Below are 27,841 nucleotides of genomic sequence, written 5' to 3'. Positions count from 1 at the left end.
GTCTCCTTTAATACTTAGCCTAGAGTCTCCCTTCCTCCAGGAGAAATCCCTGCTTCTCACTCTCCCCACCAAAGGCAGGCTGTGGCTGCTGTTTCTCCTTCTGCATAACCCCCACTTCATGCCTCCATCCTACAGTTTCCTTCACTTGATAATAACCATTTGATAACAGGTGCCTTTTCACTGTTGCCTTGAATGGTACCTGACACATGGTAGGCTTTTGACTAATGTTTGTTGAATGAATGGGGAAAAGCACAAAGGAAATGCTCAAGGATTTCATTTGATTTCCCTTATCCCCACGCACTTTGTGGAATGACAGCAGTCATGTGTTGTTTTTGTTTTCTTTCTTTTTTTTCTTAAGGGATGCGATTCAAACCTGGGTGCAAGCAAAGAAGGCTAAGTACTTATGAGGCTGGGAGCTGGAGGGAGCAGATCAGCTGTAGATGTAAAGTTTCTTTATAAATAAATACTAGAGACAAACTAAGAACATAGTGAAGAAACTAGAATCGTGTGACTACAGAGATGAGAGGGTAGACGACTTGCTTCTTCCTTATCCTCTCTGATGAGTAAAATACAGCTCAGATGCAAATATGCATGCTACACAGGCATTGTGGAAGCCACGGGGACCTATGGGCACTGCAACAGCAACGTCCGCATCTATGTAGCTTTGATAATAAGCCCAAATCCTTTTGATTAGAAGCTGTTGTGATTCACAGCTTCTGTTTTCATTTTATTTGAAAGGGTCTGCTCCGCAGTGCTTCCTAGCTCTGTCTTTGGGAATCTGTTCCTTTATTTTATTGTTATTGGTTCTAAAAATGTATTTATTCCCCTCATTCTGATACAGTTTACCACAATAACTTGCGATTGCATAGTGTATTACAGTATGTGCTGCATGGACATGATCTTATTTGATCTTCACAATTTTCAAGCTCAGAGATGTTAGACAATTTGCACCCAAAGTGGTAGACACAAAACCCAATTCCTCACCCAGGTTTTCTAACGTCATGTTGGCTGTGTTTTCCATTATATTCTATTGCCTCCCTTCAGCCATGATGATAATAGCTTCCATATATGGATTGCGTATAATGAGCCCAGGCTTTACTTAAAAATGTCATTTAATCCTCACAATATTAAGTATTATTCACATTTTGCCAACTGGGAAAATAAGATTTCAACAAATAACATTTCCAGGATCACTCAACTTGAAAACAGCAAAGCTGAAATTCGAACCTAGGTTTGGCTGTCTCTAAAGCTGCCGGAAAACAGCAAAGCTGAAATTCGAACCTAGGTTTGGCTTCTAAAGCTGCCTAACCACTAAGCTTTTAATTACTAAGCTCTTAACTATCATGGCAGTGGTTCTCAGAATTTAGGGCGCATCATAATTACCTGGAGGGCTTGTTAATACACAGAATTCTGGGCCCTGCCCCCAGACTCTCTGATTCAGCAGGTCTGGGTGAGGCTGAGAATTTACATTTGTAGCAAGTTCCCGGATGATGCTACTGGTTGGGAGATCCCACTCTGAGAACCCCTGCGCTATGCACACTGCCCACCCCCCTTCCCAATTGTACTGAATTACTACCAGCAAAAATGTGTTTCATATGGAGGGGGAAGGTCTTGAATTAGGTTTTCTTACATGGCCCATTTTAAATGGGGTGTATCCCATATATTATTCAATATAACTTTAAGGGGAAGATTATTTTGGCCATAGGGTGGTGCTGGTTTCAGGATTAAATTTGGGGTCCTGTCATTTTTATTACATTTTTCTTTGCATCATTTATGAAAACTGTTCTCTCTGTCATCACCTATACAGTGGGGAATGTAATGCCTATCTGAAAAGGGTAACAAAACCATTTATTAATTAAAGCTGAAAGCTCTCTGAGATTAATTGCCTCCCTCATCTACTTATTTTCTTGCTTAGGATATCTCTTGCTTTTAAGAAGTTGATGATTTCTATATGATTCACATTTCTAAACTTAAGTATTATTGGGGAGAATTAGTCCTTTCAAAAGGATTGCCCCCTCACTTGACCGGTCATCTCCTCATCTTTTCCCCCAATCCCCATTTACTGGTAGCAGGTAGCCACTGATCTTTCTTGGCCCCCTAATTATTTTATTTCACAAATGTTATATAAATGGAATAATTCAGTACATATCCTTTTGAGGTTGGCTTTTAAACTGAGCATAATTTCTTTGAGCTGGTTGTGTATGTCAATGGTTCATTTTGTTTTATTGCTGAGAAGTATTCTAGGCTATAGATGTACCACAGTTTGTTGAATCATTTACCCATCGAAGGACATTTGGATGATTTCCAGGTGGGGCTATTAAGGATAAAACTGCTGTGAACATTCATGGACAAGTTTCTGCATGAAGATAAGTTTTCATTTCTCTAGGATAAATGCTCAACTGTGCAATTGCTGGGTCATGTGCTAAGCCCATTTTTAGTCTCATAAGAAACTGCCAAACTAGTTTCCAAAGTGGCTGCACCATTTTCCTTCCCACCAGCAATGTCTCAGGGCTCCGCTTGCTCTGCATCCCCATCAGCACCTGTTCTCATCTGTTCTTTTGATTAGAGCCATCCTGGTGGGTGTGAAGTGATATCTCATTGTAGTTTTGATTTCCATTTCCCTAATGACTAATGATGTTGAGTATCTTTTTCATGTGCTTATTGGCGCTTTGTATATTTTCTTTGGAACAATATCTATTCAAATCCTTTGTTTTAAAATCAGATTGTCTTTTTTATTGCTGAATTGGGAGAGTTCTTTACATATTCTTGATAAATGCTTTTTCTCAAATTTATGATGTGCAAATATTTTCTCTTTGCTATGGGTTGTCTTTTCACTATCCTGATGGGTATTGGGAGAGAGAGGAGCCCAGTCTTCTGGACTCTATTCCCCTGAGCTTCTAGAAGGCAGAGCTGGTAGGGGTTGGTCAGGTCTGGCTCAAATGCTCCAGACACTCAACAGTTCTTACTGAGATTTGGTAGATTCTCTTGAATGAATGTTTTTCTATTTGTCATTATGTCCTTAGAACAATTTCCAGCAACTTCAAATGAATTTTTAAAAAACAATTTTTACCAGTTAAATTGTTTTGCTGGGGAGAGTGGCCAGAGTTCCTTACTGTGTCAGTCTGGAGGACCTGCCTTCATAGTCTACTTTGTAATGAAAGCATCCCGAGAAGATCTTACACCTTAAGTTCTCATCAGTATTTTCTAGTTGTTGGGTGATTCTTCGATGAGTTTAGCAACTAGAGAAAGACCTTCTCTGCACAACATTTGCAGCACTGGAACAGTGCCTGGAACATAGTACTTCTTGAAAGAATGACTGATAAAGCGAGTGAGTTGAAGAGTCTGGCAGGAGGGTGGTGTGGGGCAGGTGAGAACATCAATATGGAGAGGGGCCCGGTCCACAGAAAGTCTGAGTGCGCGGGCACCAAACACATATGTAGCCCAACTTGATCCATCGTCTGCCTCCCTTTTGGAGCTTCATTACTCCTTCATTTATAACATAGTCATAATTTACTGACTCATTGTTCCTGGAGCCCAAAAGAGTTTGAGCACGATTAGAAATCTGAAAATCATTGTTTAAGATATGCATGTATACTGTTTGTGTCTTCGTGTGTCATCATGAATACACTTGTTCAACGTCTATTGTGTATGCATGAGCAGACATCTACATACATATAGGCACACACGTACATGCAATAGTTATGGAAAACTCTGGAGCAGTGGGATGTTCCCAAAGGACATCCTTCTTTCTTCCTTAACAATCATAACAAAGGAAAATGGAGTGTCAGGCAATCTTTAGTCATCTAGCCCAGCTGGCTCACTTGGCAGATGAGAAAACTGAGACCCAGAAATCTCCCATGTTGTGTTCATAATCTTACATGTGCCTAGTGGGTTCCTGATTTCTCACCCCACATCTTCTGTTAACCTCTTATGTGAAGTAACACGAGCTTCAATCTTGTAAGCTTTATTTGCTACGTCAGCAAATACTCTATACTACCACTTAAAAATCAACACCCAGGTGAATTTTTCCTCTAACTTTTCTGCCTTTTCTCTCCCTCCATTCCTTCCCTAAAGTAAATTCTGCACCTGGCAACTTTGAAACTTGTTACAATCCAGAACTTTAATAGGGTCTTACATTTTTAGCAGCCTAATGACAAGGATGTAGGACCTTCAGTGCTAGCCCCTCAGGGGTTTTCTATTCTTGGCATTTATTAAACTTTGCTGTAGCCTGAAGTATATTTGACCCTTTTTATACTAAAAAATTGCAGTTTAAACTTTATGCATATATTTGTGTTATGTGTGTACATATTTCCCTCTTCTCCATCGATTAGGTAGAGATTCAGACCTTATATTAGTTGAACTTGAACATACTTGTCAATTTCCCCTCTATATTTGGTGAGCAAAAGAAAAAAGAAGCCATAAGCATCAGAATTTAATATTTTTCTTATTTAGCTAAATTTGAGCCCTCTTGAAACTCTTTTCTACTTTGAAGTCTATTTTGCAGTTTAATTAATGCAGCAAGGGTTTTTATTTTACTCTCAGTGGAGATAATCTTAATCCATTCACGGTGACCTTTTCTTGTGCAAATTAGTTCTACACGCTTGTTTAAGCAAATGGCCCTTTGCATGATGTCTCTTCTTAATGACGGGTTTATAATTGAAAATTGGCTTACTCCCATACGCCTAGTTTGTATGAGAATATAAAAATAGATGTGGACTTTAAAAATATAAATTTATATATCAGGATCCCAAAAAGAGGAGGGAAGAATCCAGTGCCTTCAGGCTATGATTAAATTAGACTATTAGAGTCAGAAAATGCTGGTGACATATGCTGCTGTCAAAGTCACACCTGTCTGCGAAGCATTGGAAGCTCTTGAAAAATGAGTGATTTCATCTTACCTCTGAGACTCTGGGCCCTACGGGACAGGAGCCATCTCTAGTTTCCCAGGTTTTCTTAAATTCATAATGAGCCTGAAACTGTGTGGTTAGGAATGTGTTTGTGGAAATCACTTTCAAATGGATGATCCTAAACAAAATGAAATGCTCCTCCTCTTTCCTGCACTTCACCAGCAGAAAGACAGGTGACACTCATGCTATATTTTGCTTTTTTTTTTTTCAAGTGCAAAACCAGTGTTTTGCCATTAAATGGTATTTGTATGGAAGAAACAATCATATCTTGGTATTCCTCTTGCCCCATTTCTTAAGCGAGCTCCTTCCCCTGTAAGGCACATTAGCCACTTGTATACAGGAGTATTTGTCTAGGGAATTGATTTTCAACTGGTGTGCTGCCACATACCAGTGTGCCGCAAGAATACTTAAAACATGTTATACCTGATGATTTAGTCAGGGGTGATGACCTCTTTTCCCTTAGCTTGTAAATAAAAAATGACAGTAGCCGATACAACAATAGCTGTCCAGTGTAAATGAATCGAAATTATACCTTTTTTTTTCAAATCAGCAAAAAAATATAATACTTTTTTGGTGTGCCACAGGATTTTAGTAATTAGCTTATGTGTGCCGGGAGATGACAAAGGTTGAAAATCGCTGGCCTAGGGTAACTGAATGTTCTTGGTTAAATGTAGAAACTCCAGCTTGAAGGAGAAAATAAATGTTGTTTTGTGCTTGTAATGGTGGTTTCCTGAGTAGGTTTTAATAGCATGGTTTTGTGGGGTGAGGAACAAGAACACTCTTAGTTTGGTGAATGACATGGCATTAAGGAAAAAAAAAACTAGCAGTGATTTTTTTTTAAGCTTATGGAACAGCACATTTCATCAGGATACAGAAATCTGTTTTTGTAAGCAAAGGCTGAGCAATCCAAATTGTTACTGGGACCATCAGACTTGCCTTAATGTGCTATTTGCAAAAGACCCTAATAGCTTTGTCCAACTTGAAGGTTCAAGCTTGTTGTCCATGCAACAGTCCCTGTGCCCCCATGGAAAAGGGAGAACTGCCCGCCTGGGGTAGTCCCAAGTTGCTCTGGGAATTTCGTGCAGGTGTGCATCCACAGCTGCTCATTCATCCCTCCATCCCTACGGGTCTTCGTTGGCTGACTGCTCCTCTTCTCCTTCTAGGTATGATTATCGAGAAATGCTGCACAATGCCACTTTCTGTCTGGTTCCTCGTGGTCGCAGGCTCGGGTCCTTCAGGTTCCTGGAGGCTCTGCAGGTAAGAGACCCCAACACTTCCCAGAATAGGGCTGAGGAACGGAGGCCGCTGCGTGGGTTGAACCTTAGCACTTCTCCTGGGATCTAAACAAAGTGCGTGATTTGCCTTGAACACCTGAGATCTGTTTTCCCAAAAAAACACGCAAGATTTTTCTTCTGTGGGGGCAGGAGGCGGATTTCTCCCTGCCTTTGGACTGGAGAAGACTAAAGGGTTTCACCACCGGGGAGGGTGGGTTCTTCAGGGACATGCTTTCAAACAGAGGCCAGATTTGATTGCAGCCGGGCAGCCTCGCTGGGCTCCTCCCAGAGACTCGGCTCTTTTCCTAGATGCCAGTCTCAAGAGCAGTGGAAATGGCTTATGGGTTGTAGTCACCAAAACCAAATTGCCTGTTCGGTCCCCGCTCTCGGTCGTCGCTCCGGCCCTCTAAAATGTGAGAGCAATGCCAGCAGGTGGTGCATGGTGGTGCTCAGTGGGCCCCACACTTCCCAGCTCTGCCGTCCAGAGGTCCCGGCTGCAGCTCCAGACCTGCGTGGAGTCTGCTCATTAACCGCACTCTGCAGAAACCTGACTCTTGTTGAGACTGTTATGCATGTTTCTACCTGGAAGTTGCAGCCTTCAGAAAGCACACCCTCAGCCTCCTCCTCCACTCCTCACCCCCTTGCTGCCACGTTTTCTTCTCGGTGCTCTGCAGTTTGCCTGAATCTGTGCTTTGTCACCGGCTGCCTGACTTCCGTCACTCTGCCCTGTCCTCCGACAGCAGAGCTTCCTGCTCTGAGCGTCTCATCCAGTGCACAGTGTGTTCTGAGAAGCACAGGGTCACAATGTGCTCGTAGCCTCTCAAGGTGTTGATGGAGCACAATGAGCCCTGGTTGGGATTATGTGTATCTGGACCCAGGATTTTGTCATTAGCCCGGTGTTTTGGGGCTGTTGGGTCGCTGTGCAGGTAGTCAGTTGGTACAGCAAGTGGTTTGGGTCCCTCCACACTGAAGGGAATAAAGTTCTGGTTCAGACGTTTGCAGAACAAGGGAAAGGTGGACACCCTGTAGCAGTTATGTCCACAAATACTTTGTCACAAAGCCGAGCCCCATCCTACTCTGTTGCTCATGACGTTTGGGGTAAGCCATTAGCAGCTGACTGTGGCCGTTACCCTGACAAAACCGTTTCTATCCAAGGTTGGTTTTATGCTGTGATGTTGTTGGTGAAAGATTTTGTTACATCAGTAAAACTTCTCCAGTGAGGCCAGTCGTCTCCAAGGAAGTGAGGTCAGCCAAACCAAGTATACTAGAATAGAAATGGGGTTTTAGCATTCTAGGGCAAGACTTGCAGATATTAAAATCTTGGCTGGATACATACGACCTTCATGTGACTTGACAACTCATGAAAGCTTACTGTCCTCTGGCCTCAGCAGTCCAGGATTCATGCGATGTAAGAAATGCCAGTGATTGGATTTGTACTGATTTCGCCTCTGATTGGAACGGTTCCCACTGTCACTCTCCTCACACTCATGAAGTCCCCTTTCTTGCACAGGCTGCCTGTGTCCCTGTGATGCTCAGCAACGGATGGGAGTTGCCGTTTTCTGAAGTGATTAATTGGAACCAAGCTGCCGTCATAGGCGATGAAAGATTGTTATTACAGGTAAGGAAGGGGCTTGGCCTTCAACAGATCAGTGGATTATTGCTGCCCCCATCCAGACTTCCAAAGAAGATAAATCCAAAAGGTCAGCTCCATAAAAGAAATTTTTATCAGGAGAAAATGGCCTGTGTCATGGCGAATATGAAGTCATTTAATATGGCACTGTGTACTTTGCAACACAGAATCTGCCCAGGTCCGGGGAATATATTAGAAAAAGGAGAAGTTACAGATAACAGATATGAGCTCTGATGGTGAGGAGGGCTGTATATCCAGCCCCTTCAATATCCAGAGTTTCTAGAAATGATATGAGAGGTCTTGTTCCATAGTCCTGCTTCATATTCCTTTCCCCTGTTTCTGTATTTGCCTTCAGATTAATTTTCAGGAAGAGAGAGTTCTCTAGGGTTGATTCACATAATTAGTGTTATTATTGCTCAAATGATCCACTCTGGGTACCTGAGTGAGTCTTATCTTTAAGATACCTAGCTGAAAGAGCAGCCGCTAATAAAAATGCTTTTTAATATGTACCTTTGGCTATCTAGATTTTTAAAGTTAATTTCATTGTGGTAAGAACATATAATATGAAACCTGTCTTAAATATTGAAGTACATAATGCATTGCTGTTGTACAGCAGGTCCCTAGAGCTTCTTCATCCTGCTTAACTGAAACTTTACACCACGAATTAGTAACTCCCCATTCCCCCACCCCCAGCCCCTGGCAACCATCAATCTACTCTTTAATTCTATGAATTTGACTCTTTTTGATACCTCATAGAAGTGGAATCATGCAGTATTTGTCTTCCTGTGACTGGTTTATTTTACTTGGCATAATGTCCTCAAGGTTCATCTATGTTGTCCTAGATTGCAGAATTAAGACAATATTGTTAAAACATCCATATTACCCAAAGCAATGTACAGATTCAGTGCAACCCCTATCAAAATCTCAGTGGCATCTTTTATATAAATAGGAAACAATCCTAAAGTTCATATGGAACCACAAAAGACCCCAGATAGCCTAATCATACTTCCTGATTTCAAAATATATTACAAAGCTACAGACATCAAAACAGATGGTTCTGGCATAAAGACAGACATACACACCAGTGGAACAGAATACAGAGCCCAGAAATGAACCCACATAAATATGGTGAACTAATCTTTGAAAAGGGATCTAATAAAAGTTTGAACTTCTTAAGAGCTACCTGGGAGGGAGGTACAATACTCACAGAGAAATCCGAGGACAGCAATTGTTGGTCACTAAGGATTTATCTATAGCCCCTTTGGGCAATAATATTTACATTCTACATAAATTGCCATGCTCCTTTCTTGAAAATTATAGAATATTTTAATGCTTTCCTTTTGTGGCATTCTGTACTTTATCTTGAATTACCACAGATATATGTAGAATGATTTTTAAAAATATCCTCGCATTTTTTGATATCCACAAAATTGAGTGTCTAACTCTGTCATTGATCCTACTTCAATGCTGCTAGCCAGTCTGCTGGCTCCTGGTGAAGTGAGGCAGTACTCTCCTGAAAGTAGCAGGTGAAACATTTATAAGTGAGAGGGCTATGGATTAGGCAAGCTAAACCCTGCTTCCAAAGCATTCCTTCTGTTTGATTCTATGTGACCTGAGTGGCCTCTGGGATCTACAAAACGAAAGAGGCATTCATGGTCTAGCAGAAAGTGTCCTTCCCACACAGAGATGGTGTGTGTCTAAAATATTTACTCAGGATGCCTAGCCGGTGTGGTTCAGTGGTTGAGCATCAACCTATGAATCAGGAGTCACGGTTCGAATCCCAGTCATGGAACATGCCCAGGTTTCAGGCTTGATCCCCAGTGTGGGGTATTCAGGAGGCAGCCGATCAATAATACTTTGTCATCATTGATATTTCTATCTCTTCCTCTCCCTTCCTCTCTAAAAATCAATAAAAATATATATTATAAACAATTAAGATAATTTAAAAAATTTACTCATGAAAAACTAACCCAAAGTGATAATATGGCTGTTTTTCATGGTACCCTTTTCCTTTTATGATTTTGAAAAATAATGCATGTTTATTAAAGGAAATTTTGGAAACAAAGAGAGCAAAAAACATGAGCCATAATTTCTCCATTTATGTGTCAATATTCCCATGAATTAGATGTGAGTAAATTGTAGTTTGTCTTTGACATGGAGAGCAGTGTAGGATACTCAATTGTGGTTGTCCATTTCCTACCATTTCACCAACGTTGATGCATACTTCACCTTCTGAAGCAACTTTTTGGCTTGATCTGAAGATTGTGTTTTCTATTCCACACCCACCCGAACATGCTGATATTCCCCCTCTCATATGCGTTCTGTCTTCGCACAGCTGCCTCCATATTGAACAATGACTGCACTGTCGTTGCCAGTGGTTTTAAAGAGCTGGCAACAAGCCCAAATGTCTGCTCCGGGAAATGTTTTTGTTATGTTACAATTTTTCTTTTTCTGTTTTAGAACAGCTTGGATGTTTTTATTGCATATGTTCTCATCATCCTGTCACCAAGAGAGCTCAGTGTGTCTTTTCTATATCTATTTTGGTAGATCCCATGAGCTTTGTTACCATACATGACCTTTTATTAAGACTTTGAGTTCTGCAGCTTCCAAAACCATCTGGCCAAATTGGAATTGATTTGTCACTTTTCCATACCTGCCTCTTAGGACAAGCAGATTAATAACCAATAGCCAAATGCCATTAAAACTTAGAACTTGTGTTTTTTTGTTGTTGTTTTTCAGTCAATTGGAATTAACTTCCGGAACACTTTGCAGGCGTAGTCAGATGCTTGTATTATGCACAGAAACAAGTAAAATATATTGCACTTGATGTAGGAGCATCAAGATGCGGCTTATATAAGAGGGGAGTGTATTGGTAGGTTATCCCATGATATTCCCTTTCTCCTATAGTAACCACAGCCGATCCAGTCTCCTGGAGACCACATAGCAATAGTGCTCGGCATTTTTCTAATGGAATGGTTCCTCATGACCATGATGAAACAGTGAAGTCGGTCTATAAGACTCTTAAAAATACCCCTGACATTTAGAAGAGAGACTGATTATGAAAATTCAGCAGGGTAATTTTTCTCATGTCTTTCTTTGGCAATCTAGGTAATTTCTTAGTAAGTAAATAAAATAAATTTGCTTTGACTTGCCAAGGATTCATGATATGAATGGTTTTTTCTACCTTCTCCAAGGGTATGTACCTCCCATTTCACCTGGAGCGCTGGTTTCGGGCTAATACTTGTCTGTCAGTTTCTCCTTTACCTGCTGCCTCCATGCTTCTTCAGTGTCGGGGATCCAGATACACATTTGGGGGCACACATTTGCTATCCTCTTTTGGATGTGGCCCCGACAGCTCGTCCATCTGTTCTTATTGTGAAGCAGTTTTACTGCTTCTCTTAAAAGCAATGCTACCACCTTCCCCTCCAGTGGAAACTTAGAGGTAGTCTTAGTCACAGTGCCATGGGTAACTTATTAAAGCAGCAATCAGAGCATTTCTGTGTTAGCCCAGGCCCCCATATCCGGCTGATTAGTCAAGCATTAGGGAAGCAAGCATGCAGAAAGAGGTGAGCACAAAAGGGCACTTCCTAATCACAAGGAATTGCCTCTAAGACGGGTGGAGAACGTCTGGCCTGTGGGCCTTATAAGGCCCGCAAAATCATTTAGTCTGGCCCTGCTAAGGCATGAGGGGCGAGCTAATGAAACGTTGGACCCAATATAGCAGGCTAATTTTTAAGTTGGTAATTTTGTATGACCCTCGAGTGACGTTATAAGTATCCAAATGGCCCTTAAGGTTCCCTACCCCTGCGAAGGGTATAGACTCCATAAATGAAAGAAACCTCAAACTATATGTGCAAATAGGAAGCCAGCCCAGGAAACTCACCAGAAACTCAAAGAAGAACTCCAGACTCAAGCGAGTTCACATGTAGACACTAAGCAGTCTGTCCAGCTTTGAATATCATCACCCTTATGTCAACAATGATCACATCAGTAGTAATTATTGCTCTATTAATTAAGCTTCCGTGTTCTGGGCCCTGTGCTAAGCACTTACATGATCTCAGTTACAACCTTATGATGTCAGTTCTGTATCCCCATTTTATAAATGAGAGATCAAGTAACTTGTCCCAGGAAGCACAGCTAGTAAATGGTAGAGACAAGAATTCCACTCTAACTTATGTGTCCCTGTGCTTACCCATGAGCTGCACTGCTAGTAAAAATAGTGATATCCCTGTCATGGCTTCAGATGGCCATGTTCAATTCAGCTCTTATTTCTTAATACACTACTCCCTAAAAGCCACTCTCCTGCCTTAACATGTGCAGCAGTATGGACAGGACATAGATTCCTCCTTTTAAAATTGTGTGGTGTGGTAGAGAGCAGTGGTGACTAAACATACACGATGTTGGATAACTTACATTAAATTGGGTTGGGGTAAGTCCTGGAGCCAAAAAGAGGTCTGAGGAGCAGAACAGCTCTCAGGGTGAGGTCGGGGGCGTGTGCACATAGAATTGACTAATCCCAGCTTCCGGTTCATTGGAGAGGCTCAGAGACATTCCCTAAAAAGCCCTTGAGTAGCCCAGGGCTCATGGCTCAATGGTTGAGTGTCGATCTATGAAAACCAGGAGGTCACGGCTCAATTCCTGGTCAAGGCACATGCCCCAGTTGCTTGTGGGCTTGATGGGCTCGATCCCCATTGGGTGGTGTGCAGGAAGGAAGCAGCCAATCAATGATTCTCATCATTGATGTTTCTATCTTTCTCTCCCTCTCCTTTTCTTTCTGAAATTAATAAAAAATATATATATTTAAAAAAAAAGAGAGGTCAGTGGGGAAAAAAGGGACATATGTAATACTTTCAACAATAAAGATTTAAAAAATAAAACACAAAAAAGCCCTTGAGTAGATAATTTGTTTCCCTGGCATGGCATGTCTCAAAAGGGTTTGGGGGATGAAGCCTTTCATCCTTTCCCCAAGGCCTGTAGCTCCTTCTCTGTAAAGTTTGGTTGTCCACGTGCAAGATCACAGATCTGTGGGACTCAGAGGAGAAAACAGTGACTGCTACTGTAAGAACATCCTACACAGCTGATAACCTGCTTCTGAGTTTTAGAGGAGAACTGTAACTTTCATTCATTCAAGGTCCTTATTAAAGCTGATGCCCAGTAAGTGCTGTTTTGTACCTGACACCTTTTCAGGGCATTGTAACCTAGAGGTTGGCGACTTTTAGCAGATCTATATGCTAGAAGCTGAATGCTATAAAGACTTGAAAAGCCCAAGTGGGTTATTCGATCCAATGGCATCATCGCATTGTTTTCCACTTACAGTTATTATGTGTTCACCTTGTGTTACAGATTCCTTCTACAATCAGGTCTATTCATCAGGATAAAATCCTAGCACTTAGACAGCAGACACAATTCTTGTGGGAGGCTTATTTTTCTTCAGTTGAGAAGATTGTATTAACTACACTAGAGGTAAGTGGGACCACTTGGCTCTCTGATGAATAACGGCCCTTTATACGCTTCTCTTGGCCTTCTGTTTTGCTATTGGTGATGTGCTATTGGTCAAATGGGGCAAAACCGAATTGTCTGTGCTTGGATTATGACAGTTAACTCTTTTCTTACCTGCTCTGCCATGCCCAGGCGGATAACTCCATTTCTGACAAACCTCACTGACATGAGGAGAATTACACTCCTGACACAGAGATCGGCTCTGTCTTTCCTCATTTCAGGGATATGTGGCTAATGACTGCCTTCCTGCCATTCAGACTTACTGGCATCCTTTCAAGACATAGTTCTGTAAGCCCTTTTAGAAAACACATAGTGACCAAGTTGGGGGAAATCTCCTACCATTCTAAAAATATGAATGATTTCCCGGCTGCCATAGTCCCACAGCATCGGGGCACAGCACAATTAATTCTCAAGACAGATACAACCCAACCAGCATCGATGTTGCAAAGATGTATTGCGAAGAAACTCAAGATGACACCCGTCCAGTTCAGAAAGTGTTAAACATTATGAAATCAGAAAATCTTGCAGGCAGATGGGTGCTCATCTTCAAGTTGCTTTTTTTAAGGCAAGAGGAAGAAAGGAAAGGGAAGCGTGGGGATGATTAAAACCTTTGGAAGTAGAGCAGGTAGAGAGGCCTGAGGCTGCACCAAAGTAGCACAAAGAGCTAAGAAAAGATTTGGGAAACTGCACACTCCTGACTGCAGGCTTGTAGGCGGGGGCAGAGGTGCTGGATGCGGCACAGCCTGGAGGTGATTCGGAGGTATCTGTCTGCATGATGAGGTGGGGCATTTGTGGCCCCACTTTTGGAGTATTTACTTTGGAAAAGTGATTACTGCTCTAAAAGCAGCGCTTTGGAGCACACACTGAGAAGCCTGAGTAATAGGAAAGCTGAAGTCACCCTGTTTTGTCCACGTTGCTATCTTCTTACCCTCCTCCGTATCAGAGCCCACGCTGGGTCTGCCCCAGGCACAGCAGGGCATTTACTTACCTACCCCAAGCCTAGCCTGGGCCCCTGCTCTCACCTGGGGTCAGTGTCCTCTCATGAATGAGGTCATCCTGAAACTAGATGGAAAAGGCTGTTTAGGACGCAGGCTCACCCATGAAAGGGTTAGGGTGAGAATGGCTTGAGAAGGCTTCCTTGCCCAGCTGACGTGGCTCAGTAGTTGAGTGCTGACCAAGAGGTCGTGGTTTGATTTCTAGTCAGGGCACATGCCTGGGGTTGCAGGCTCGATCCCCAGTAGAGGCATGCAGGAGACAACCAATCAATGATTCTTTCTCATCATTTATGTTTCTATCTCCCTCTCCCTCTCTGAAATTAATAAAATATATTTTAAAAAATATTTTTAAAAGGCTTCCTTATTGCAAGCAAACTTCTCTTATGCCTCCAAAGCACTCCCTTCAATTAAAATGGACTGCCTCTTTTCTGCTCATAGTAGCAGATTTGAATATGTAATAATTCTTTTCTTTGATCCTGTCCTCCACACAAGACCCTTCCTAGGAATAAGGAAAGTTGAATATCAATTTTTTTACTCTTTCCTTTAGGAATAAGATGCTTTTTTATCTATGTAAATTTATAAATATGTTGTCATTTTTTATTTAAAAAGGAGTCTTTCTGTACTTTATAATATTTTTTCAGCTTAATATATTGTTACTATTATTTTCTGTTATTAGATTATTCTGTAATTATTTTAGTAACTATGTAATATTCCATGATATCACTCAGTTTCTTTAATGAATCCCCAATCTGAATATATTACCATTGTTTTTGGCTTTTTATTATTATATTCATCATTAAAGCAAATAGCCTTAGCACAGACTTGCTGGGCAGGGTGAAGATAAATTTTCTTTAGGATAAATTCCCTGAATTCAAAGACCTGGCTCAAAGAATATGCCAAATGTTAAGCTTCCTAATGTGAATTCTCAGTTTTTCTGTCATAGAATTGCACTAATTTATAATCCCTCCAGCTTATATGAGAGGATTTGTTTTGACCTTTAATTTTTATCACTTTCACTAATATTGGGCATTATATCTTTAAAAATGATCAATTATTATTTTCTTAATGTATATTTCTTAGGATGAATATTTTCTTGCTCAGGAAACTCACAAAGAAAGAAATAGAATAGCCACAATGTTGTCCCACTTTTTCTCATTAATTTTTAAGGCCTTATTATATTAAAAAATATTAACCTTTTGACTGTTTTATTGCAAATGTCTTCCCCCAATTTCTGGTATGCCTTTCTATTTTGTTTATGATTGGGCAATCTTTTTGTCTGTGACTTTTCCATTTGCTATGGTTAGAAAGAAGTTTTCGACCACAATTCTATTTATATACACGTACAGATTCATTTATGTTTTTCCAGTACTTTCATGATTAAGTTTTTACACTTAGCTATTTAATACAATTTACTTTCATGTATGATCTGTGTTGAAAAATCTAACCTTTTTTTTTTTCGACAAATTGTTGTGTAGTTGTCCCAATATATTTTGTTGGTATTCTCACATGCTACTTTTAGGCATCTTGGGTCTGTCTCTAGCTTTTTAATTTTCCCCTATTAGTTGTCCACTCTAATACACCCAGACCACATGTTCTCTCTTTTTTTTTTTTCACTCTGTATGTCACCTTTGGTGTGAGCCTGTATTTATTTACCCAATCTGCTATTGTTGACTATTAATGCTATTTCTAATTATTTTTTTATAGATAGGGATATATTCAAGCAATGACTTTCTACATATATCATAACTACATCTCTCTTTCTTTAGTATGGAGTTCTTGAAGTGGAATTACTCAACCAAAGGGTCTAGGCATTTCTAAGGCCATGATCTGTGTTGCCAAATTACTCTTCAATCTAGACCAGGGGTTGGGAACCTTTTTCTACCAAGAGCCATTTGGATATTTATAATATCATTCCCAGGCCATAAAAAATTATTGACTTAAAAATTAGCCTGCTATATTTGGTTAAGCATTTGTTAACTCACCCCTAATGCCTTGGCAGGGCCAAACCAAATGATTTTGGGCTGGAGGTTCCCTACCCCTGATCTAGACTCACAGCTGTCTGGGGAAGACCCTGGCTTACTGCATGCTTGTCAGCCCTAAGGAGCATAATTAAAACACAAACACACAACTTTGCTAATTTGCCAGGTGAAAGATGGTATCTCATTAATTACATTTCTTTTGAGTATGGTTTATTGCATAGATCTGGTCTCTTGCCTATTAAGTTAGCAGGGCTCAATTATCCCCTAATAACAGTTGAATGTGTGATATTCATCAGAATAGGAACTTATGTCAAGCTGTGTTCATCTCTGTGCCTGGAAAATGCCTTCTTCCCCTTGTTTGTAAGCCTTGTTTGAAAACACTGCAAACCATATACTTCATTTTCATTTATAGCAGCTGTCACATCTCTATATATAGTCTTGAGATTAGATTGTAACAACTTGACCCCTTAACCGAATTGCATGAGCGATACCATCCGGTTTCCCTTTTTAATTCAAAACTCAGATAACCCAGAACCCAATGTAAACAGAAAAGCAGAGAAACTGGCAGAAAATGCCTTTCACATACAAAAATAAACAAAGTCAATATGTTTGTAAGAATGACTTAAGTAATGCATATCAAAAATGCCCACTTAGCTTAGAATGTAGATAATATGTCATTTTATATTATCTGGTCCCTGTTGGAGCTCCTAAGGCTTGAGGGTAATTCAGAGTTACCCGAAGACAACGGACATTTAAGGATCCCTGGCTTCAGTTTGTTCTACACTCAGACTCCTTCCTTGCCTGCTGTATTCTAGATCATGAGAAGGGGATTACTTAGGTTTGGAGGCTATGAACCTTAGAGATATAGGTAGTGCTTAGATTAGACACAATTAAAAACAGGACACCTCAGTCTCCTCTCCAATGCCAGGGTCAAGTTGTTAGTACATTCTATTGTGCTGCACTCTGTCCTATTTGGGATTCAACTTAGTATTGTATTTCCATTGTCACTAAAGTTTCCTTATTCTGCATCTTGGAATTAAGGAGCTATTTAATAAGAGCTCAGTCTTTTTGGAGCTGAGTTTTTGTGTGTGTGTGCAGAGTGACAAGTAATGTTGGGGACAGTCATAAAATACTGTCAAGACAGTGTTCCTTCCTGGATTTCATTATATGTCAGAATACTGCACAATAGTAAACCTGGCACGGAGGGTTGAACCATAGGAGCCCCGTCAGAACCAGGGTGAGCAAAAGAAAAGTGTATGAGATGATAATAATATGTGAACACAGCGAACAGCAGCTTGGAAAGCACATATTTCGTGGGGTTTCATGAAGTCTTCATTCTCTAATTTTCTCTTCAGTTATCTAACCATGCACATTTAAACCATCGCCTTGCTGATGCTATTGTACAATGAAATTTTAAAATCAATGAGATAATGGAAATAGGAGATTGCTTTGGCTTGGAGTGAGGTGACATATGGTGGCACTGTGGGTATTAGGTAATATTGCATGGGTCAGAAGACCAAGTCAGGACCACACGGAATGACTGTAACCTGTAATCAGTAGTACTTTTTTTTTTTTAATGGCACAGGATAAAAGAAAAATAAGGAGCCTGTCATTCTTCCCTTTGAATTCACATTAATAGGAAATACTATTCTTTTGGGGTGCCATTTGGGATTGTAATTTTAAAAATATTGTACTATGTGTGTGTTTGTGTTTATGTATATCAGATCCATATTCTTTCAAACTTTTGAGAAGGCAAGTTGTTAGAAACCTTTCAGAAAGACATTTGCCAATGATATGAACTGCCTTAAAAGTATTCATACCCCTTGACAAAGTCTTAAAGAATCAATCCTAAATGTGGAAAATTTTAATTCATAAATGTGTTCATTACTTTGCATAGAAAAAATAACACTGTTGTAGGTCATTTAGAAAAAGTAAACCATGAATACCATTAGGAATATGAGGAGACATCTATAATATATAATATCTATAGTAGTATAGCTGTGTAAAAATGGAAAAATCTATGCCTAGAAAATGAACACAGGAATGAGATTTTTTTATTAATGGTAAAAAAAAAATCGAGTCTTAAGTATTAACACTTATGCAGCTTTTCCTAATGATTCTGAGGGGTTATTATAATTAGTATGATATTTTATTGTTTTATTACAAATGAGCAAAGTGACACATAAAGGTGGCCAATTGCTTGACCCAGATTAAATTGAACATTTGCTATTGCTTTCATACCTTTGCTGATATCTTCCCGTCCAGAGCCATTGAAGAGAATATAATATGTTTATTGGTATTTCAGAAGTACTATGACTTATTGTATATCCTTGAATTAAAAAGATAAAAGTGTTGTGATACTCAACCAAAAAAAAGTCCATGATGATGAGAAGCATACCACCCAGAGAGCCGAAGTGAGTGGTGATCCATTTTGTGATCTCTGAGTTCCATGTCATGTCTATATAGGTCAGATTTATGATGCTATCTATTCTCCATTTGCTCTGTGTCTTAATATCCAAACTTGTATAAGTGACCACATGCTGGGAAGTACATAAATTTGGAAAGAAAAAAAAAGGGAAAAAATGAAAAGCTTTAAAAGAAACTAAATAGCCCTAGCCGGCTTGGCTCAGTGGATAGAGTGTCAGCCTGCGGACTGAAGGGTCCCAGGTTCGATTCCGGCCAAGGGCACATGCCTGGGTTGCGGGCTCAATCTCCAGTAGGGTGCGTGCAGGAGGCAGCCGATCAATGATTCTCTCTCATCATTGATGTTTCTATCTCTCTCTCCTTCTCCCTTCCTCTCTGAAACCAATAAAGAAATATTTTTTTTAAAAAAAAGAAACTAAATAGACAGTGTATTTGGGCAAGTAATTTAAAAAATCTGGAATAAATGGTTTACAAATTGAGATTGCTTGTCATGTAAAAACCCTCACAACCATGATATTTTCTCATAATTAGTGCCTAGACAACAGCATTTTAGCATATCTCTGCTATACCACAAAGAGTAAACATTAATATTTTAGTTAGGTTTCTAAAATCACCACCACATTAGAAAACCTTTACCCAGCCATATAAAATTAGCAATTTTGATCTGAGGGAAAGAAAAAATGCAGAAGTCATTGAACTAAGATATTTGAGTTCTTCTAAATTTCCTCTCTGCTCCCTTTTTTCTTTCTCATTAAGAAATATAAACATGATAAGGTTTGCAAAGATAAATGTAGCTCACTTTATTACTTATCCACTCACCATGTGGGATGAAATGAGGGTGTTAATAACCTTACAAATAATAAAACTTCATTTAAAATGGTCTGTACTTAAAATCACATTGCATTAAATGGGGAGCTGGAAAATGATGATTTCGGTTTGAAATCTCTTGAGACATATGGCAGGCTTCTTTTTGTTCTTAAGTAGAAAAAATAAAATATTGCTGAAAACATGAAATTCTGTATCGAGTTAATTATTTGCCAAATCATATCTTAATGAGTGGTTGGTATAATTACAAGAGTTTGAAAGTCACAGAGAGAAATCTGTAAGGCGGATTAATCACATTCATCTGACAAATGATCCAGGATGGGAGAATGCTTGACTCTAAATGTAGAATTTAATGATCTGCAAGGTCCCGAAGTCCAGAGAAACTAATGAACTAGCTTGGCTATTATTAGTCTTCATATGCCACAGCCCTTGTCCTATTATGTAGGATGTTTTAAATAATTGTTAGCTCCCGACTTTTTGAGATGAAATATAGGAAAACTTCAGCTAACCAGTACTCCAAAAGTTCAACAGTTGACTTTGAAAGGAAAACGAAATAGGACAAGCAAATAAATCTGCCTCCTGAATTAAAGCCACAGACCAAAACCTCCACAGCTTCTAGAATGTGTCACACCTCCAATATGCTTTTAGCTATGTCTTCATATGGTCTGTGTTGACCTCTCTGTGCATGGGAACAAATATTACTGGTGTGGACGCAGGCCCACTGTTAGATGCTCCCCTGCCAAGGACACACCATTCCACACAACATGTTTTGAAATGAGCATGGACTTCTTATTCTAGAAGGACTCTATAGTATTTGTGGTGAAACTGCAGTTTAGTTAGGAAATTTGATCAGCCATAATTCATCTTTCTCTCTCTTTCTCCCATTGTTCTGTCTCTGTTTATGTTTCAGACACTTTTTATCAGTGGAGAATTGGAGGGTAGAGTCACTACGTTGAGTGTCTTCATCCCTCCAATGGCATTGAGCACGGTCCTCATCAGATACCGTCAGGGTCTCGTCCTCACCAGGTGCTGTGTTTTTGTTTTCTAGATTATTCAGGACAGAATATTCAAGCACATATCACGTAACAGTTTAATATGGAACAAACATCCTGGAGGATTGTTCGTCCTACCACAGTATTCATCTTACCTGGGAGATTTTCCTTACTACTATGCTAACTTAGGTAAGTGGGTTCCTTCCAGGGAGCTACCCTGGTGTCACCCTACTCCATCTGTTGTCCAGAATTAAGGCTCCTTGATTTTTCTATTCCACAGCTGGGTCTCCCTAACAGCCTGCACTGGAGATTGCTGATCGAGCCCTGTCATAAATGGTGTATCAAGGTCAAGAACGATAAATCTTGCAGAGCATTACAAAATGGAAAAAAAAAATTAAAAAACACCTTTCTTATCTGAACAGCTACACTTTATATTTAGTAGAGTCATTTCTTTTTGAGAAATAGGTTTCCCAAATTACGCATCATTTCAAACATGACAATGGGTTAGCTATAATCTTAAGTCTCATCATATATAAAATGGAGCTAGAAGATCTCACCCCAGTATTTTTTTTTTTTTACAATCCCAACTTCTCTGTCTCATACCAAAGAAAAACTGATTGAACAAAGGGAAAGGGGAAAGATTTAAGAATATCTGACAAGGGAGAAATGTTATCCCTCATTCACCATTTATTATGCTCCTCTTATGTGCTATGTTCATACAGTGCTAGGTGATAGAAATAAAAAGTCCAATGAGATACAATCTCTGCCCTCAAGCAGCTTTTAGTGTAACATTAATGGGGCAAAAGGAAATGGGAGGAAGGACAAACATCTACGAATTGTTACCGTTATTGCCATAGATATAGTATGCATGTGGGGCCCCAGTCGCTCTCGTGTGAGTAATATCTTGGGCATTTCCCATCATTCACAGTTTCAAATTTGAAAAAACCTGGTTTAGGAAAGCATCTTTTGATGTAATAGGGTAAAAGACTCCTAGTTTTACCCAATGCTGATGCTCTCTACTACCTTCCTTTTTTGAGTTGTGCATATTAGCTGATAAGAAGAAACTTATACAAATGTGTGGCCTGATGTATCGACCAGTGACAAAGAACCCTTTAGTCCAAATCAAAGATGTTATGGAGACCATATCAAAACCAGTGAGTGGTCCACACTGAGGAATATGTTTAGAATTTAGTGATTTTCAGATTAAGGCAGTATTGGTAAAATTCCTACATAGTTCTTATAGAGCATTAATAGCTTCATTTGGAGTTGGCACATTAGAAGTGTGTAAATGATGCTCCTTAAAGTGTTAGTGAAAAAAGTAAAAAGCGGGGCCTTGTCCTCGCTGTTAAAAAGCAAACCCCTCCATATTGATTCTTCTTCCTTGGCAAACCTGGAATGTGTATCTTGATAGTGGGAAAGTTAGCTTCTTTCTGACATGAAATTAAAGTACTAATTGGATGATATAATTTGCTCTACAAACATTTGTATAATCCTTTAATATACAAAGTCTGATTCTTACCTTTATCCCAACAATATTAAAACTTAACTTGAACGTCCCCGCCCTCTTTTATTGACATTTAAGCTACTATAATGCAAAATTAGTGGGTCTAAACTAATGAAGTTTTTTTTATAAATATATTTTATTGACTTTTTACAGAGAGGAAGGGAGAGGGATAGAGAGTTAGAAACATCGATGAGAGAGAAACACCGATCAGCTGCCTGCTGCACACTCCCCACTGGGGACATGCCCGCAACCAAGGTACATGCCCTTGACCGGAATTGAACCTGGGACCCTTGAGTCCGCAGGCCGACGCTCTGTCCACTGAGCCAAACCGGTTAGGGCGAAACTAGTGAAGTTTTAAAACACATTTTTACTGGTCTCCGATTTCTTAGTGAGTTCTTACGGAAAAACTCATTAGGGGGAGATGCCATCCCACTCCTTTCTCTTCGGTGGCAGCTTTGTATCTCTGTGATACCCTTCAGCCGGAGGTCTCAGAGCACACAGCTGGCGGAGGTCTGGGCCGCACACTTTTTCTCTCAGTATGTCACTGCTACACGAATGAGATTCTCGGGAGTATAGAGGCTTCCATTCCACAGTAATGATGGTGGAGGTGGTGGTGAGGACTGCAGCTACCAGAGATGGAGCACTGATTGTTCGCTAGGTCCTGTTCTAAGTGCTTTGTATGCATTAACTCATTGAACTGAATTCTCAGAACACCCCCCTATGTTTGATATTATTATCAATCCCATTTCACAGCTGTGGAAGCATAGAGGGTTCTGTAATTTTGCCAAGATCCCACCACCAGGAAGTGGCATTCAAACCTTAGCCAGGTTCTGGATGCTGTTCTTTTAACCTTTACCACTTGCTAGTTAATATTTGAAATGGTATTGATCAGGCAAAAACAAAAAACAAAATCCTAATTACATAATTACGGATAAGACACATGCAAATTCCCTGGGAGAGAGAGCACATTTACTTAAACCCATATTAAGATGTGACTAGAGTAGACCCTTTCTTGAGTTGAGTGTGTGTGTGATTAGACCTGGGTGCCTACAAAGCAGAAGGAAGATCAAAGGTGCATCCCCAAGGGAGAAAAAGATGTCAAAGAAAGAGCCTGGAAATGGACAGTGAGCTGTAAATGAGCGAGGTCCCTGGACTCAGGCAGCAGGAAACCAGCAGCTTTTCACCTTGTTTTTGTTCTGTCAGGACCTAAGAGGCAAAGGAAAAATATGCTGGAAGGGAACATTAGCTCCAGGGCGAGGCGGCAGAGCAAGGAGGAGTAATTTTCCATGTCTTGTTTTCAGCGCTTCATTAGGCGCCTCTCCCCTTTCTGTTTCAGGTTTAAAGCCCCCCTCCAAATTCACCGCAGTCATCCACGCAGTCACCCCCCTGGTCTCTCAGTCCCAGCCAGTGTTGAAACTGCTCATGGCCGCAGCCAAATCCCAGTACTGTGCCCAGGTGAGTGGGGTCAACCTGCCTGCTCCTGCCTAGTGGACTAGAGCCTCCCAGTCCTCACCTGCCGCTGCACACTCTGCGCCCTGGGACTCACGTAACGTCACGTCCTGCTCCTCCCCTTTCATTCGTCATGCCTCGTTCTGCCCTTTCCATCAACATAGAGTTTCTTGCGAGTGAAATCGGGCACAGGTAGCTGGCGGGTTGCAAAGAGATCTTTGCACCGGGTTAAGGGATAAAAAAAAATATATATACAACAACACATTTTTAAAAGAATATAAAGCACATTATTTTGTTTTTAAATGTCATGGTGATAAAGTAACATCAAAGGTACCACTGGGAGAACCCAGAAAACTAAGTTTCCACAGAAGGAACAGACTTGTTGGTGCCAGGAGGCATCAGCTTTTCTGTCACAGTAGCCATGACTAATGGTGACATTGAGAGCATACGATTCAATCTGTAGTAACCGTATTTGGCAAATCAGCATCTCTCCCATACGCTGTTATTAACAGTGGTTTTTCTCATTTGTAAATAGCTTATAGAAGAAGGTTTACAAGCGAGGAAAGAATTAAAATAATTTTGAAGTACCCATTTTTGAACCACATACACTTATTAGAAATAACGAAGTCCCATAAAATCAGCAGCCATTCTGGAAAATCGAAAACATGAGTTCTATCTTGAATTCTTTTCTTTCTCCCACACTGCCTGGTGTAGTGCAAGTTCATAGCCAATGTCCCGTTTTCTTTTAATTTGATCAGTGTCATTATCGCTCTCATCTCTCATAACATATCAGAATTTAGGAAATCACTTTATTAAGATCTGGCAACCCTGATATTACTTCTTTCCTCTCCAACTTTCTCCAGACCCCTGGACGTAATATTTCTAGGCTATTCTTCTTGTCCTCTCTCTTTAGTTGATGAACTTTAAAATCTGTTTTGATGTCTGTGGTTCTGCCTTGCTTGTATCTCCTCTCTCTCTCTCTCTCAGAAGAAACGCTGGGTTGGAGGCCTGTATAAATCCAGCCTCACTGAGCCATCTAATGAACCCCTATTCCTTTCAGATCATAGTTCTATGGAATTGTGACAAACCCCTACCAGCCAAACACCGCTGGCCTGCCACTACCGTGCCTGTCATCGTCATTGAAGGAGAAAGCAAGGTAGGACTGGATGGGGGCCTGAGTGTGGAACCACCACGGAATCTGCGTTTCTCCCCGGGTGCTCTGGGTGTTGGCCCTAGATGCCTTCCCCCAGCTGCTGGCCCTGGACTACTTTTCCTAAAACTGTACCTGTCTCTGGACGTCCTCAGCTTTCACAGTCATTGGCTTTCGAATTAGTGAGTCCTGGATCCCCACTACTAACGCCTTAGGAGATTTGTGACCCTGTGCATACTTTTTTCTCGCTTCCTCATCTAGGAGCAACAACACATACTTCTTAGGATTAAATGGATCCAGGGCCTGGCAATAGTAATCTGCCTATAAATGCAGAGGATGAAGATGGGGCTGCTGATGCCTGTGGTGATGCATGGGGTTTGCTTAGCTGATGAATCTGAGTTAGTTGTGTCTTTCGTGTGCTTCTTCCTCACATTTATCTTTTTTTTTTTTATTTTTTTATTTATTTATTTATTTTCTCCTCACATTTATCTTAAAAAGGACATTTTCACCTGAATTTTGTTTTGGTGCCTCCATCAGAGACTCTCTTGAGTGCTGCCTAGCTGCCCCCCCCTCCCCGCCCCCCGCTTCCATTCTCCAATTCATTTTGCCTGGAACTGAATGATCTTTTTTTTCCTTTTAATTGGAATTATTGAGGTGACATTGGTTAATAAAAGTATATAGTTTTAGCTGTACAATTCTAGGATACACTCTGTATATTGTATTGTGTGTTTACCACCCCAAGTCAAGTCTCCTTCCATCTCCATTTATCCCTCCTTTACCTTCTTCTACCTCTCCCCACTCCCCATTCCTTCTGGCAGTCGCCATACTGTTGTCTGTGTCCATGACCTTCTTAATCTTCTCATGGCCCTTAAGGGAATCTATTTGCTAATGCTTTAAATGAACATTTGAGGCCATGAATAATCCGGTTCTCTCTCATTGCTCTCCCCGAGGGACCCTGTCCTCTGACCACATTTGATCTGTGTCCTCTCCTACCTCTAATTTTTGTCTTTCCCATGTGCTGTAAGTCTTGGCCACCCCTCTCAGTTCCTCATGTCTGTGGTCAAACTCCCCATCCATTGGTTAAGCCCCTGTTCACTTGCTGCCTTCTCTTGGAAATTTCTTCCATTCTTGGAAGCCAGGCTCGAGTTCTTGTTTCTCTAGCTTCTGCAGGTTGCCTTCTGGTAGATCTTATCCACTGTGAAGAAATCAGTCGCTACTAAATGAAACTGAGATTGGTGAAGCATTGGCTCTAGTCATCACGGGCTCTCGTGTCAGACTTACTTTTGTGTGACCCAAGACGAGTTATTCAATTGTCTGTGCCTCAACCTTCCTTTAGTAAATGGAAAGAATCTTAACACCAAACTAACAGGGTGGCTAAAAGGATCAAGTGATAGGATACTTATATATGTAAATGGACCTAGAAGTGTGGAGGCACGTAGTAGGTGTGCAATTGTGCTTTGTGTAATTACTTACAAACATTTACTAGTATGCTCCCCACTAGACAGTAAATTTCCCGAGTCTTGGTCATTTCCGAGCCATGTTGGTTAATTCTAGAAGGGTTTGGGCTGGCATGTGGTAGCTAAATATTTCTTAAATGACCTAATGAGGAACACCGTTTTCCCAAAGATTGACTTTGTATGTGGGTTATCCATTCAACTTTTAGAAGGGAGCTGAGGCCAGGTATTTGAAAGAGAGCCTCTGGTTTCTACAATAGAGTTTGGAAGTGGTTGACTTAGGGGCTCTTAACCTCTGTTGATGAAGCAGGTTCAGAAAAAGGAAATGGATCCTTTTAAAGCCAGTGGTTGGCCCATGATGGGGAAGAAGCCATGTGCCCTTCTCATTCCCCATTTAAATCTCCACGCCTAGCCTTCAGTTTAAAATGGAAGCGATCGCTGCTTTGGCTGTGAAGTTCTGCTTTGAATTGATAGGCCTTGTCTCTGCGGTGCTCCCCTGTAGGCTAACAAGGGAAAGGTCAGGGCATCGCTAAGCTGGCAGCTAATAGCTTCTGCCTTCGTCAGTGGACATGTAAACAGCATTCGGAGAACTGCTTCAGGCTGCCGTTTCTGAGCACTGTGTCGGGGGCTGCTGATTGATTTGTATTTTATTTTGTTTTGAAAGCCTGAGAAAGGTGGGGGGAGTGGGGAGACAAAATTTGACCCCGTTGACAGATGTGTAGGAGCAGACTCTGAAGCCATTCATGCTGCAGATACATCCCTGGGGCTCCCAGAGATGGGCTCCAGTGGGCACTTCCCATCCTTCAACGTCATAGGCTGCCAGTAGCTTCCCAGGCAGGTGAACCCAGTCCCAGGCTCCTGGATGAGCTGGTTCTTGGTATAAATATGGCTTGGGCATCTTTGGGGTGGGGAGTGCGTCCTCAGATTTGTGGGGAATATTCTCTTGGCAGCCAGGTTAGGTGTCTGCTTTTTCTGTCTGTCTCCAGTGTCCAGTTGCTTCATTCTGTCTTTTGTGCCTTGAGACTTGATGGCAGGTGTGACTTTTCTGTTGGGTTTCCAAGTGTGAGTTCAGAGAGGATGTCAGAACTGTTGCTCTAACTTGCAGAGGAAGGAGGTGAATGTGAGATTGCCGTATGAACCCCAGATTCCCTTTTGAGGTTTTTCTCCAAACCTGAGAAGGTGGAGCCTAGTGACTGAGGAGCTTTATCTATGGAATCACATCATCGGGGATGAAAGGCTGCTGGGTCCATTGCGGGGCAAGACACTGAATCTTTCTGTGCCTTACTTTTCTCATCTATAAAATGGGGTTATAAGTGTGAAATGAGATGATATACATAAAGAACGTCAAACACTCCCTGTCACATTGTAATGTTTCAAGCTTGCCAGTGATTCTTATGATGTGATCGTTCTTTTTTTAAAAAATATTGTAACCTTCATCTGAAGATATATTTTTATTGATTTTAGGGAGAGGGAGAGAAAGAGGGGGGAGAGAGGAGAGAGAGAGAGAATATCGATGAATTGCCTCCTGTATGAACTCTGACTGGGAATGGAACCTGCAAACTAAGTATGTGCCCCTCATGGGGAATTGAACCCGCAACTGTTTTTGGTGTACAGGTCGACGCTCCAACTGACTGAGCCACCCGGCCAGGGCTAATATGATCATTCTTATGGTTATTCTATGATACATTCAACACAGAGGTTTAAGCTGTGACTGTCACAGAGTAGTCTCTCCAGCCTCAATTTTCCAACTGATCTCCTT

At 40.9% G+C, this 27,841-nt stretch overlaps 1 protein-coding gene across 2 annotated transcripts in view; it reads left to right on the top strand.

Annotated features, from left to right (window-relative positions):
- Window positions 1-27,841, top strand: part of EXT1 (exostosin glycosyltransferase 1) — a 272,669-nt gene that overhangs the window by 232,329 nt on the left and 12,499 nt on the right. For both annotated transcript variants that reach the window (XM_005885852.2, XM_014533035.1), the window contains exons 2-7: window positions 6,071-6,164; window positions 7,692-7,799; window positions 13,155-13,274; window positions 20,582-20,714; window positions 23,366-23,484; window positions 24,539-24,634. In XM_005885852.2, coding sequence (XP_005885914.1) covers window positions 6,071-6,164; window positions 7,692-7,799; window positions 13,155-13,274; window positions 20,582-20,714; window positions 23,366-23,484; window positions 24,539-24,634 — 670 coding nt within the window. The remainder of the gene's footprint in view (window positions 1-6,070; window positions 6,165-7,691; window positions 7,800-13,154; window positions 13,275-20,581; window positions 20,715-23,365; window positions 23,485-24,538; window positions 24,635-27,841) is intronic.

Source organism: Myotis brandtii, unplaced genomic scaffold (assembly GCF_000412655.1).
Source record: "Myotis brandtii unplaced genomic scaffold, ASM41265v1 scaffold931, whole genome shotgun sequence".
Classification (NCBI taxonomy): Eukaryota; Metazoa; Chordata; class Mammalia; order Chiroptera; family Vespertilionidae; genus Myotis; species Myotis brandtii.
This window is presented reverse-complemented; position numbering and strand designations above follow the sequence as displayed.